Genomic DNA, 15,179 nt, shown 5'->3' on the forward strand with positions numbered 1-15,179 from the left:
GTCTCTCAAGACCAAACCTTGTCCTTTACATGTTTTTATCCTCAGTTAGAAAAACGCTGTCTCATGTTGAGAGAGAAACATCGCTCCCCACTGGTCAACACTGATACAGGAAAAGACACAGTGGTTCTGAGAATGAGTCAAGATAATGGATTAAAATTCAAAGGTCATGATTGAGCTTCAACTCAGTATCAAAGCAACGAGACACTGGAAGATAACCAGCTGTCTGCATGACCACCACACATTATATGCATCACAAATATACAACACAATCATATTATGGTGTTAACATGGTTCCAGGTAGTTTGATATAAGAGGTGGATTGTTAATTGTCCGTGATAGAAAATGTAAAAACAAATGTGCAGGCAAAAACAATGTGGTTTTATTGTTGCCCACAAGGGAGCAGCAGAGGACCTTGCGGCCTGGACTGAAACTGTAAATGTGTATTGTGAGGAGGAGGAGGAGGAGGAGGAGGAGGAGGAGGCACAGACTGAACAGGGAGGAAGCTGAGAGTAAAACCTCTTCATCACTGATACTCTGGTTGTACCGGATGAACCAAGACGAACGTGTTTTATATATTCATAAAATCAGTCGAGAGATCAGTGATGTGATTATATCCTGAGAGGGTAAACATATACTGTTGAGAGTATAGACAATGTTCCCAGCAAATGTAATCAATATATATATATATATAAAATATAATATATATGAAAACTTTTAGCCTCCAGGTCACAAACAATGAGAATTTACAGTCAATCGAAGTATCATGTATCTTGTGTTCATTATTCTAAACTTTTGATGTTAATAGTGCATGTACATATACTTTGAAAGGGAGAAGTGTTATTTAAAATGCTACGGTCTAATTCTAAAGAGCAGAGTAATGAAACTTGTAAGTACATGTTCCCTGTTTACCTGTAAACAGTGGGAGGTAATGAAAATGGTAAGTGGATGTTTGGACCACCACTGGATTCAATCTAAACTGAGTACTTACTACTGCTACAGTGCTAATGTGTGTGTGTGTGTGTGTGTGTGTGTGTGTGTGTGTAAATGGAAACCAGCCTCATTGGCAGCATAGTCACGTGGTCTCCCATAGCAACCGGCGGGTGTCATCAGCTCCTGTGTTCAGCTTCATGTGCTGCTTCTCTCTCTAACTTCACTCTCCTCCACACTTCTTCACCTCCGCCTAACTTCACACCTTCATTCATTCACACCTTCATTCATTCACACACTCACACCTGACACAGGTTTGACAGAGAGCTGGAGACCATGAGCCACCTCAGCCCGGGGTACGTACTCTTCACACGTCCGTGTTATTCTACGTGACTTTGAATGATTCCGATCAAACTTCATGAGAACTTGATGTGTTTATTGAGTCCGAGTGGCTGCTGTGTCTTTACTTGTGTCTCACAGTAACTCTCTGGGTTTTACTTCATCTCGATATTAGAACCAGCAGGTTAACTTAGAGAAACAGTCTTATGTTACTACTTGTATTGACTGTAACCCGGTGCTGATGCACAAAGTTAAGCTAGCTAGTTCCTTTAACGTGGTGTGAAAAGTTCATCCAGCTGTTTCAGAGTTGTAGTGACAGTGTTGGGTCAGTGTGGAAGTACAGAGAACATGTGAATCAGTAACTAAACACAGTTGACTCTGTGTTCAGGCTCAACTGGCTGAGCTGTGACAACCCAATTAACTGTGCATGACTGATAACGATCAACTGTTAAAGGTGCAGTGTGTAGAATTTAGTGATATCTAGTGTTGAAATCACATGTTGCAGCTGAACACCCCTCACCGCCCCCTTCACTTTAAAACATGAAAAAGAACCTGTGGTAGCTTCAGTTCTCATAAAAACTCAAAAGGTGTTTAGTTTGTCCAGTCTGGACTAATGTAAAAAACATGGCGGCCTCCGTAGAGAGGGTCCCCTCGATGTAAATATAAAGTATTTAAATATAAAGGGCCTTTTCTGGGGTAAAGGAAACTACAATTCATACAATTTAGATGAAATGAACTGGTGAAAACATCATGGGGATTATTCTACATTCAATTTCTTCCAATAGTTCCCTTTCACCTAAATCTGAGACACTGGACCTTTAAAGTGAATCAGCTCTCCTCACCTGTCTTTATGTTTTCAGACTGTTGCACTAATGGGCTGTTTAGGGATTTCTTTTGGAAAATACCAATAGATGTTTTTAAATGAACTCCATCAAACACTTCACACTTTGTGATTCATGTCTAAAAAGGAAATGCGTTGACTGTGATTTCATGAGAAGAACTGTGGCTCCATCGGGAATCATTTTGGAAAACAGGGTTTTGCTGTGAAAAACAAATGACACTGAACTGATAAGAACGAGCAGAAATAAAGATGTGATGACAACATTTTTGGTCAAAGAGATATTTAAATCCTTTACTTAAGTGCCAATGTAAATCTACTGCGTTCCCATGTGAAGGAATGTAGCTACGTACATTAACTCATGTCCTGTGTACAGTTTTAAGGTGTTTGAGTTTTTCCATGTAATTCTACTTGGTGAACCGGCGTCTTCATACTCTATATATGTGTTTTCTCTTTATTTAAAGTAATTTATAACAAAGTGTATGGTTGAACTGTAAAATATCAAGCCTCCATTACATTTCTTTGTCATAAAGGGTTGATAACGATATCTTAATGCCATTTTTGAATTTTATTGAATATTTGAAACAGACATTTTTTTAACTCCCTAATATAGGAATCGGCCCCCAGACATTAGAGACACTAAAACACATGCGATCAGCAGGTTATATTTCTGTGCCACTGGATCAGAGAAAGCCATGTATAAAATGATGACTGATAGTGAAACATAACTCCACCGTACATGCAGCCAAAGATGAGAAGCACCACAGACAACTTAGACAATCACACAAAGAGGAGGCAGACAGGGTTAAGTGTGCCGTCCCCTCTCACTCCGGTGTGTAATCAGACACTGGTAACAGACCCTACAGTTGGAGGATCCCCTTGTCTCGTACAGAAATGTTGGAGGAAATCAAATCTGTGTTGGAAAAAAAAGCTGCTTTCAGACGGGCTAGGCTGTGGAAGGCTGATGACTCATTCATGTGGACAACAAACAACTGCCAATAAACAAATGTGGTGTTGGGTCCCACTGAAGCATTTGATTAAGATTCTTGTTTTTCTGTTTGGTGTAATCAAGGACTCTGGCTAAGACAAAGTTTAAAGTCTGGATGTCCTGTGTGAAGTGAGGTCTTGTTTAGTGACAAAATGTGTTCAGTTTCCATTAGTTAATTGCCTCTGTGTTTTTATGGATCGTGTTTCTGCAGACTGATTTCAGCCTACAACAGTCTGACCGACAAACACCTCGCTGGATACTTCAGCAACACTCGCATCAGAAGACACTTGCAGAGAGCAGGACTGGTATGTGAAGTTAAAATATTGACAAAGCACTGTATGAATACTGACATTTTAACTTATAGCATGTTCAGAATATAGTTAATAGAATAATTACTATTTTATATAGCAACCTACTAATGATCTTTATTTAATATTGGCTATAAGTTGGCACTGTCATGGACATTTTATTTATCTGATCCTATGATGCAGTCATGCGCAAAATATTAACTGTTGGTGACGTTTGAAACATTGTTATCACTCGTCAGTGACTCGTATTGATTGAGCAGTACTGATACTTGTTTGTTTTCAGATCACCAGGAGTGGCCGAATCGTTCCAGACAAAGAGTACAGACACAAGGTGATCCAGAGAACCCACCAGAGACATGTTCGTGAATGTCTCGCACAGGCCATTTTCCACAAGGTGCTGGAGATGGAGGTGAGGTGAACACAGTGTACCCGGAACAAAAACTCCTCTGTACGTTAATCAGTGCTTCTTCTTGCATAATAATCAGTGCCAATTTGTTCTGTGCCCCTCCAATGCAGCGTCTCCATCAAATCGAGATCAAAAGGAAACTGGAGGAGTTTGCAAGTAGGGATCGAGTGCACAAGATCAAGGTACATCATTTCCATCTAAACACTGCTTTGTCAGTGGTTAATGACCCTTAAATGATGCAACACAAAGCCTGTTCATAACGTCAGCCTTTGTTAGTAAGAGTTTGTTTGCACATAGTTGATCTTTAAAAAAAAAAACAAATTTCAGTGTCTCTAAGGATACAGAGGATCCAGTCTGTACAAGTCATCTGTTATGAAAGTAAAATGATAAATAAAAGTTTAATAAGTCATTTGAACCAAATATATCTTGATTTGGAACAAATAAATGGTCTTGTTTGTAAGGTTGAGCGCTCCAGAAGGTATGAAGACGACATCATTCCCGTCCTGTCTCCACACCCACCCACGGGTGTCAGGGGTTTCCGAAAGCAGCACTCCGGACCCGAGGGCGAGCACTCCGAGTCCTCCGAGTCTGTGAGTCCAAAAATATGCCCTGGTGCCACTTGTTCCCTTTCACCTTAATCTTACACCGTGGATCTTTAAGTTAAAATCTGACACAGTTGATGGGTGAGGTATCACACATTTTAAACATATTGGGAAATGTGCTTATTTACCTGAAGAGAAATACATTAGTCTATTGACAGATGATTTCATATCTGCACTGTAAAGCTATAGCCAGCAGCTACTTAGCTTAGCTTAGCGTAGAGACAGGCAATAAGTAGGGACAGTTATTAGCTTTGTCCAAGGGAAACAAAATCCATCACCTATCAACACGTTTGGATCATTAGAAAATGTTCTGGACTTTTTCTACATCTTGACTTTCTCAGGTTTACGGTGGTTGCCAGGCTACCACTTACTAAGCTAACTGTCTGTACAGATTTGAGAGAGGGATCAGTCTGCTCATTTAACTCACAGAAAGAAAGTGGATCAGTGTATTTCTTTATCAACTGAGATCATGATGTTTGTCTGACAGAGAGAATTACATCTGTAGCCAAACATCCACATTCCCATCACTAGTCAAAAAATAAAGATCAGTCCGTCAAGACGGAGACGTTCTTTCAGGTGATGAACGTCTCTGTGATGTAAATCGTTATCGGTGCACGCTGACAGTTGTCATGTTTACACTGACACTTGAGACTGAAGAGCTGTCTCAGCGGCTGTTTGCTCTGTGGGCAGAGTGTTTAAAGTGAAGTAGAGGGATTAGATTCATGTTTTTGTTGAAACATAGAAAATCACTGAGCTTGATGCCAGAATAAATAGAGCCGGTAATCCTCCATCTCTGTTTACTCTGTTAGATCTCTCTCCTCTTCTCAAGTCTCCTGCTCGGCGGATGAATGAGCTCAAGCTAATGACACTCCAGCTTGTTTTGACTATAAGTGAAAGTTTTTAATCCAATGTGCAATAAGACATTTTATGACTAGTGGGCAAGAAGAACAAAAACTGTGGGTGGTTTTAGCAATTTCTAAGAAAAATACTTTATAATGACGTGACTGAAGGAAAGAACAGATTCAGTTAAATTAAAACATCCCAACATTCTGAGTCTCACACTAATTAATTGTTGCGTTCATACACTGATGTGCAAACAGTGAAGCAGAAGTTGACCATTAAGCCACAAAGGAAAATGCTGACGTCGAGGTCTCCATGGTGATACTCAGACAGTGTTTTTAATTAGCAGAATGCTGATAGCATTTTTTTTTGTATCGTAGCTGGGATCGTCTCGACCCAACACGGCTCCAGGGAAGATGCAGAGGCCGGTGCGTCTGAAGCCGATCCACAGTAACGGCACCACGGCTTCACTGAGACGCAGCTCCCCTTACAGACTCCAAGAGTCCTCCAATGAGAACGAGCAGCCGTTCAACTGCACTGTGAGACTGTGACGCATACGACATTCATTAATTCACCCACCTGCTTGTATAGAGGGTGTGCAGGACACTTCTATATTGTTTGGATACTTTAATTAAAAACTCTTTATAGTTTCATACTGCATATTAGACTGTTTGGCTACATGCTCAGAAATGTGTTTTGTTTAAATCTAACTGTATAAAAGTTAACCCTTCCCTGTTTCCACATCACACATCTATAGTTTGAATAACCACCCATCAGCTCTGAGTAGATAAATACCTCCCCAACAAATTCACAGTCACTATCATTACCCTGCTGCCATAGCAACAACAGTCTTTTGACTAAAGTGACCTCATTAACTTCCCTCCCAGATGAACAAGGAGTCGCGGAGACGTTTGACTACAATGGAGACCTCCAATGACATCTCGCCCTACCGCCTTCCAGTCATCAATAACTTTGTTGTTACTCCAGTGCCTCCAGCCACAAAGAGGAAAGAGAGGGGAGTGAAGGTCACTCCCAGTGGCGGCACGCTCAGAGGCCGCAGACTGCGCCCCACCACCGCCACCGGTGGTGCTAACATCAGTGAGGTCTTTATCTCTCTTTTTGTTTTTACCAGAAACAAAACTCACACTTACGTGGTAGCTTCATTGGAAAGGCAATTCAAATTTCCAGGAGATGCATTGATGTTAACTAAGAAGGAGGAGGTTATACTGTGTCTTTGTGTGTGTCTGATAAATGTGTAATCTCTGGTTAGTATCAGTTTAATAACTCTATGCATAACATTTTTCTGATCTAAATGTACTTATTAACTAATGAACGTATGAATTACACATTGTCAACTGAGCTCCTTTTTGCTATACTGTAAGCAATCAGAACACAATGGAACAGGAAAATAATGCACTGATATAAGAATAATTTCCATTACATTTATCACTGCAAATAATCAGTCCATTTCATAAATCAATCAATTATGTCTTTTTCTAAATTGATATTAAACTCTCCAGGACCCCCCCATGCTGAGGAGCTCTGTGCACCAGAGCAGGGTGTGTGTGAACATGGTGTATTTTGGCAAAACAGTGCATCTCTCCCACGACCTGACCGACATGAGGGACGATGTGAAAGTGTTTCAGCAGCACTGCGGAGGAGAGAACCTGTCTGTGTATAAAGGCAAGCTCCGCGAGGGAGGTCAGTGTGACGATCTGAGATAATGTTTGTCTTAATATGTGTGTGTACGTTTAGATAAACCATTGGTGGGGATCTGCAGACATGCACCATCTACATCCTTTATCTTTTCCCTCAGAGTCCTTCCAGTTCATTTCGAGGCGACACAGAGGCTTCCCCTTCAGTTTGACCTTCTTCCTGAACGGGCTGCAGGTGGAGCGGCTGAGCTCCTGCTGCGAGTTCAAACACAGGAAAGGCTCCAGACTTGGTGGCAGGCACGGGCACTTCGGCTTCTTCAGCGTAGAGGGGGCCTCACCCTGCTACAAGTAAGGTCTTCTTACTTGTAGCAGCCTTACAACTTTACTGTTTCCTGACGTGGTGGAGACCAAAACTGAGCTAAAAAGAATGAATGTTGTTGATCAGATGGTCACAAACGGGTGTCCAATTAAAAATCAATGTTGCTCGGTCTCTGCTTCATTAGCTCACAACTTTTATTTCATGAATAAATCCACATGTCGGAATATATATAGTTTTATAGAGGTGTTTATCTTCTCAGCAGGAATTAGGAATTATTCTTTTAAACTGAGCTAACTGTTTATGGAATTTTCTTTAGGTGCATCATAGCGATGGGATTGGACAAAAAGCCCACACCACCACCAAAGAGGGTGAAAGAGGAGGGAGGAAGAGAGGAGTCGGTCATCAGCCCAAAGGATGCGCCTGAGATGGAAACAGAAATCATGGGAGAGGATATTAGTCAGCCACAGAACGTGGAGTCTCGAGTCAAAGAGGCACATGCAACTGTGCAGAGCAGAGTCAGAGATGGTATACAACAACTGTATCAACTGAAATCTAAAAAACAGACTTTTCTTCACCATCTATGTCAATAAACGTTCCTTGTCTTAACTCAGATTATGAAGAAGATTTTGAGGCAGATGATGAGGGCCCTGTGGAAGAGGCGAATGAAAAGAAATCCCCCTCTCCATCCAGTGACACTGAGACGCAGGTTAAAGAGAGAGATGCATCGGAGACTGAAGACGATGAGAAGGATGGTGGGTGTTGTGGCATTACACCCTCTGCACATATGTTATTCATTTGAAATATGCTTTTAATACAGTAAAAATAATTTGTTGTGCACTCAAAGGTATTCACATACTAATATCTTCTGATCAAATCTAATCGATTGATCTAAATCGATCAAATCCCTGTAAAAGATTTAAAATATTAACTATTAAAAAACATTTCTAAATCTTTAGAAAGGTTTAATGATGTATTTTCTTTCTTATTGAGGAATTCATATTCATTTATACTGGAAGTGTGGAGAATGATTATTTTAAAAAACGCTCTCTTTCTTGTACAGACGACATAAAGTCTCGTTCAGGCTCCAGCTGTACAGGAAGCGACCAGGAGTCAAGTGATGATGAAGCCACAGAAGACCACAGAGAGAAAGCGGAGCAGACTGCAGTGGCTGACAAAGAAGAAACTGTTGCTCCACCAGACGAGAAAGACGAACCATATCCTGAAGAAGCAGCTGCGACTGAGGCTGAGTCTGGTGCGGCTAAAGACCCTGACTTACAGGACAGTGTGGGGGACAGCACAGAGATAGACATCTCTGACACCAGCGTCCCCTCGGGGCAGGAGCTCAAACAGAGTGATGGCACATCGGGAGAAAAGGAGGAGGAGAAAACAGAGGATGAGGGCAAACAGGAGGAACAGGGGCCAGAGAGGGGTGAGTAAAAAAAACCAACAGGTAGATTTCATCTGAGTGAGGAATGGATCAGTCCGTCTCGTATGGAGGTTTTTCCACTATTATCACAACCAGGGCTGTAGTCAGTGCAATGGTTTATATGTCATTTAAGTAATTCAGTATGACAGCAAATTAATGATTATTGTCACAGGAGTACAGTACTGTGATATTTAAATTATAGTATGGATGATGTTCTTACTTTTTAATAGTGGAAAAATTGCACGTGTGACATTTTTTTTCATTCCTTATTTTTCATTTATTTTGTGTGTATTGATCTTTCATTTCTGGTCCACTTTTCAATGTCAAACATCAGTTTCATTCAAAGTGAGTTTTTAGTTTTGATATTTGCAAGAAATTCTCACATATTGATTCCATTTCTCAAAATATTTATGCAGTTTGCATTTTACTGCTGCACTATATGGTTTGGAATAAAATTAAAAGTGCCATGAAATAAATCTAAACAGCAGAAAACAAAGGGGAAGCCCTCAGGGGGTGAAAGTGCAATCAGAGAAGAAGGAGGAAGCTGCTGCTGATGTAAAAATAAACATATTCATAAAGTGCTCACACTTAAAATCGCAGTATTTCAAAAAGCACAAAACAGCAGCTGTGAAGAGCTGCTGAATATTCATGTAAAGACTCTGCACACAAACAAATACAAGCCGCTTCCTGCTTTCTATTTATTCATAAATGTCATGTAAACATTCAACATACACATGTTTAGAAAATGTATTATAATGAAATTATTGTGGATGGTCGTCCACATTCAAACTGTGCTCCTATATCAGTTTGCACATAACACCAAAGTTAAGTGATTTTCATTATGTCTTATTTGTACATTTAAAACCATTTTTATGTGTGCTTTGTGTTTCCATATTTTTTGTTGTGTACTGAATTGTGTGTTTTTTTAATTATCATTTTGCATGTTGTGTTGCTCCCTTGTTTGCCCTTTGAAAGATTAAAGAAAACGTTTTTTTGTTCATGGTTGTATGTGTCTTCATTGGCTCAGTTCTCTCATTGCATTTGCATCGTCTTATTCTTTTCAATATTTGGACCTCACTCGCCACCATGACTCAATTACAAAGGTTCATGTTTTTCCTGTGGAAATGTGAGTTCATTATCATTGCACGTGTTCTTATCTCTTGTCTTTCTCAAGCTAAATCTGTACAGGAGAAACTGGCGGAGGCAATACAGAAGGAGTCGCAGTGCAGCTCTGAGCCCGAACTGAGCGACACCAGCACAGAGGAGGAGGAGGAGGCCACTGGTAAAGACCTCGGTCAGAAGAAGAATGGTGCATAGTTTTTAAATTCATTTAAATTATTCTGTTATAGGAAAATACACAATTTTCTCTTTACAACGTCTCAATTGATTTTACAGATGTTCCAGAGCAGCAGCAGATTCTCGTAGAGGAGCTGAAATACGAAGAAAGTGTTGTTGAAGCAGAAGTTGTTCAAGATCAGGGGGAGACTTCTGAGCCAACAGAACAGGAGGAGGATGAGAGTGAAAAAGAGCTTAATGAGAACAGTGAGCTGTTCAAACTAGATGAAGATGAGAAGCGTGCATCAGAAGAAGAAGAAAAGGAGAAGTTGGAGGACACGGTTGCAGGTCTACATGCGGTGTCTGAAGGGAGCATGGTGGTAGAAAACACAGCTTCAGAACCTGAGGAGGATACAGGAGCTAAATGCAATGATTCTGAAGCTGCACAGAAAGATGTAGAGAGTGAGGAGAAAACTGCAGAAGCAGAAGAGGCTGACACGCAGTGCGACGAGATAGGGCAAGGTGCAAAAAGGAGCGAGGCGGATGAATCATCAGTATCAGAGCTGGATAAAAAATCTGATGAGGCAGTGGCATCAGATACTGCAGAAGAAGACGCGATGACAGTGAGTGAGACTATTGGGATGAAAGCGGAGCCCTCAGAGGAGCGAGAGGCCCTCAGCTGTGAAGAGGCACCTGTGAGTGACACAGAGGAGAGGCAGCAAGGAGACAGCACGGCAGCATCACAAACAGAAGTCACGACGGAGGATTCGAACAGCTCATTGGAGGGGAGCGCAGACACCACTGTGGAAAAAACTGCAGATATAAGTGAGGACAGCGTAAAGGACGAGGGCAGTAAAGATGACGTGAAAAAGGAAGAAGCAGAGGAAGTGAGTAAGGATGGGAATCAGCAAGGAGAAGGGTTGGGAGGAGAGCAGAGAGAAAAGTCTGTGGAAATAAGTGAAGAGGTAGACAAGGAAAAATCTGAGGAGGACTGTAAGGAAGCAGAAGGTGAAAATAGTGGAGAAAAGGAAGAGAATGAAAAAGATAAAAAAGAGGAAGAGGGCAAAGATGCAAGTAAGACAGAAGAGATGCTAGAAGATGAGGAATATGTTGTAGAAGATACTAAAAGTGACTCAGACCCTGAGAGACAGACAAATGAAGAACCTGCTGATGAAGGATGTGAAGTTGTCCATGAAGAGAAAGCAGATGAATCAGTAAAAGAGGAGGGTAGTGAAAGTGTTGAGAATACAAATGACGAGGAAGAATCTGTAGCAAAGGGAGCCGTGATTGATGAAACCAATGTAGTTGAAGAAATAAAAGAGACAAAGGCAGAGAGGGACGAAGAAAAGAGTGCAGAAGCAGAAAAAGAAGAGAGAAATGAGGAAAAACAGATTAAAGATGACAAAGAGAAAGCTGAAGAGGGAGAAGAAAATTCTGCAATTACCGAAGATCTTGAGAAAAATACAGATGACGAGAAGACATCTAGCAAGAATAGAGTTGAGTCAGAGGACGTCATTGAAGCAGCAGATGGAAATAAAATGACTGAAGACACGGTGGAGTCTGAAGATGCTAAGAAAGAAACTGAAGGAGCGAGTTCCAACAGTGAGAGGGGAGAAATCGATGGTGAAAATGGAGAGATTTCTACCGGAGTGGAAAGAAACAGTCATGATGGTGAGATAGAAGCTTCAAACGTGGAGGAAAATGATGAGAAAGCAGCCGAGCATGTCGAAGACGGAAAAATATTAGAGGAGGAACCGAGTGAAGGTGAAAGTACGGATGTAAAAGAAGCAGAGTCTGGAGACGATGCTGGAAAACATGATGGAGACGAGGTAGAGCAGGATCATGGAACAGATGCATCAGAAAGTGAAGCTCAGGAAAGAGGCGACGGTGACAAACGAGAGGAATCTGCTCAAAAAGATCCTGAACAAGAGATTGAAGAAAGAGAAGAAACGGAGATAACAGAGGAATCTAAACCAGATGACATGAATACTGACAGAGAGCAAGTAAAACAAGATGAAAATGGCAACAAACCTGACCTCAATAATGAAAACACAGATTCAGACTTGATCACAAATATCGATAGTAAGATCAACGAGGATCAGGCACAATCCTCAGTACCCACAGATTACAGTTCAGGTTGTACAAGTCACAAATTAACTGCTGCTGTTGCCGATGGAGAAAACGGAGAAGACGCGGAGGAGGCGAGCAAGGCCTCAGAGGAAGGAGCCAGTGTGCTGCTCAAACCTCAAGCACAAAACGAGGAGGCTCCTAACGCAGAAGAGAGCGTCGCAGTGGATAAAGAAGCTCCAGAGGCCCTGGCAGCAGAAGACAGCACAGATCTAGTCACAAACTGGGTAAACATGCATCAAATGTCTAAGTACTTCGAGACATTTGTCGGACCTTTAGAAGATTTGAGGGGAGAGACTTCACAAACTCAAGTGCGCAGTAAAGAAGAGGGGAAATCTACAGAGCTGCTGAGGGTAGAGACTCCACCTGAGAGGATGAAGATGAGTGAAAAGGAGGAAAATGAGCAAACACACAAAGTTGAAAGTGAAGGAAAAGTGGAAGCTGTAGAGTCAGAGCTCGAGAGCAAACCCTGTGAAGATGAACCTCACGAGAGCGACGCTATCAAAGATACGACCCAGGAGAAAGAGCAGACTGAGGTGGAGGAATTAAACCAGATGATACAGACTGAAGGAAATGATGAAGACTCTTTAAACGGACAAAGAAAAGGAAGCAAGAAATCTCCAGAGGAAGACAAGGATCAAAAGGGACCAACGCAGATGCAAAGTGATGTTTTCAAGACTGAAGTGGAAAGCATTGCTGGTACTCATCATTCCGTTGCCAGTCTCAAAGCTGAGAGTGTGACCGAGAAACAAAGTGTAGAGAAAACCTCTGGTTATGATCCAGAAAAACCAACAGAAACTGAAGAGACAAAATATCTCCAACCTGTGTCCAAATCAGACGAGGATAATGAGCGCCCAGCGAGTCCAGGTGGACCAAGAGATGCAGAGGAATCATGGGAGAAAACAGACGAGCAGAGTCGAGAAGTGATGGAAATAACTGATTTTACAACGTCCAAGTCTGACGATGGAAGCCAAGAGGAGTCCCACGACGGAGGGATCCAGTCCAAACCGTCCGGCGGCAGCGTGAACGGAGAGAGAAGAGACGAGCAGCTGATCCAAGACATCAAACGCACCCTGAGCAGAGACAGACTGAGCTCGTTCTCCGTGGATGAGACGCTGTTTGGTAGCAGTTCACATCCTTTGCTGAGCGCAGCGAGGACAGAGAGTTGACACTAGAGTGGCTGGCACTAAGGTACAGTGACTCTATAAAAAAAAAATCGTAAAAGTTAAACAAATATTTTTTTAGACTTCCAGAGATATAAAAGACAACCGAGATGCATTTAGAAAATTAGATGGCACCAGATATTTAGGTTTTATCGTCATTTTCAGACATTTCACATGAAGAACGCAGCAGCAGATTGTTCGGGTAAGACACATTCACAACAACAGGAAAATGTGTCTGGGTAGAGAATACAGGAGGCAGGACATGATCTATGAATTCTGCTGCGGGAGTCACATGTTTTAGTTTGCAGCACATTGACACTGATGTCGGCCGTTACCACCCAAAGCTCTCGAATCTCGTCTTTCTAAGTTGACAACTTGTGTCTTCTACATATATGGGACCGCTTTTCCATTCTGAGAAGTTTTATTCATCCAGTTTTGTGTCTGTTGCATGTTAGAAAAATCGTCAATGCCTAAATTTTTGGGGAATTTTCTGGACATTTTCCTGCTGCATTCTCACAGAAGCTCACTCAGACATTTTACTGTGGGACTGGCAGGAAAAGTTCCAGAAAATCTCCAGAGCAACCGAAAATGCAGTTCTTCAGTTCAGGTCTGAAAGCGGCTTATGTCTGATGATGTAACAACGATAGGTCAAAGTGAATTCCAGATGACTTTAGTCGTCAAGTGTCTTGTAGCTTCTGTGTTCACGTTACTTCTCAGTCTTCATCCTTCACTCACCACAACAAGTAGCTGCATAATGAGTTTTGACCGCCGTATAAAAATCTTGACAATAGAACACGGCTTCCTATTGTCGGTAACAAAGAGGCGTAGGTTTTTTGTGAGCTATCAAGTACAGCTGCGATCGCCTATTACCTGTAAACAGATCCGGCTCCACTCACGCTCACAAATGACTGAATTATTCATGGTTGTTGGGACTCCCAGTTGAGTTGGCCCCTGAGACACACTTAGTGTTTCCACCAACCGGGCACATGCACAACTTTAAAGTGCTTCAGCTGTGATCAGAGATGTTTCGGTGCTCTGTGTCTGTCACTGACACATTCAGTCAGAGCTTTAACAATTATCTGTTGCAGTGTCTAGCAAGGGTTTCTGCAGGTTTCAACAAGTTTAACCGAAGATTCTTTAAAACTGTTATGAACAAAGATGTATCACGTACGACAGATATGAATATATGAATAAAAGGAGTCCAAGAATTACCTCATAAATGAAGATGAAGTGATGAAGCATTTCTATTTGGATTTGCTCTAAAATTGCACACTGTTAAATATCAGTCCCCTAAACAGGATTGATTCATCAAGATGAATTACTCAAAAATATTGAAAAAACGCCATTTATTTAAAAAAATCCCTGCCTCTGACTCTTGATCTGGATCCACACCAAAACTTTACGGGTTCTTCCTTGGGTCATGTCCCACTCCCCCACAACATTTCATGGAAATCAGTTGAGTAGTTTTTGTGTAATCCTGCTAAATAAAGCTGTCCTGCAGAGAACCTCCAGAGAATTGATTCCGGACTTTCCCGCAGTTTTCCTTTCAAACATACACAACACAGTGGGAGATTCTCTGCTCAGATACGTTCACAACAACATCAAATTCTTTGCAGGATTTAGGTGAGAGGTGGTGCATCGACACAAACTCTCAACATCTTCGTCAGTGTCTTCTACATAGATGGCACCACTTTTTCATGGTGTCGCATGTTAGAAGCACCATCAACCAGCCAGGGATCCCTTGTTGTGTGCTCACCTCTGTCATTATTGCTGCTAACTCTGTTTCAAAGAACTGCACTTCAGATTTATTTATACTGCCTGGTCGCATGATGTAAGTGTGTTTGTGAGGCTTCATCCTTTCTTTTGATATGTCACTGACTGACTGCTTGTGTGATTTGGCCGTTCAGAAAATAAAAATGAGAAATTAGACAGAGAGTGACCTGTTTTTTTTTTCCTCAAAAATTAA

General features: G+C 41.6%; 1 protein-coding gene across 1 annotated transcript; it reads left to right on the forward strand.

Annotated features, from left to right (window-relative positions):
• The first annotated feature begins 1,094 nt into the window (after nt 1–1,094).
• erich3 (glutamate-rich 3) lies at nt 1,095–15,140 on the forward strand. Its single transcript, XM_020080616.2, has 14 exons — nt 1,095–1,283; nt 3,304–3,397; nt 3,684–3,809; nt 3,917–3,988; nt 4,268–4,396; nt 5,629–5,787; nt 6,136–6,351; nt 6,769–6,949; nt 7,065–7,251; nt 7,539–7,747; nt 7,834–7,974; nt 8,283–8,651; nt 9,823–9,957; nt 10,044–15,140. The coding sequence occupies exons 1-14, from the start codon at nt 1,264–1,266 to the stop codon at nt 13,217–13,219; spliced, it is 5,214 nt and encodes a 1,737-aa protein (XP_019936175.2). The 5' UTR covers nt 1,095–1,263; the 3' UTR covers nt 13,220–15,140.
• The last annotated feature ends 39 nt before the right edge of the window (nt 15,141–15,179 follow it).

Source organism: Paralichthys olivaceus, chromosome 3 (genome assembly GCF_024713975.1).
Source record: "Paralichthys olivaceus isolate ysfri-2021 chromosome 3, ASM2471397v2, whole genome shotgun sequence".
Classification (NCBI taxonomy): Eukaryota; Metazoa; Chordata; class Actinopteri; order Pleuronectiformes; family Paralichthyidae; genus Paralichthys; species Paralichthys olivaceus.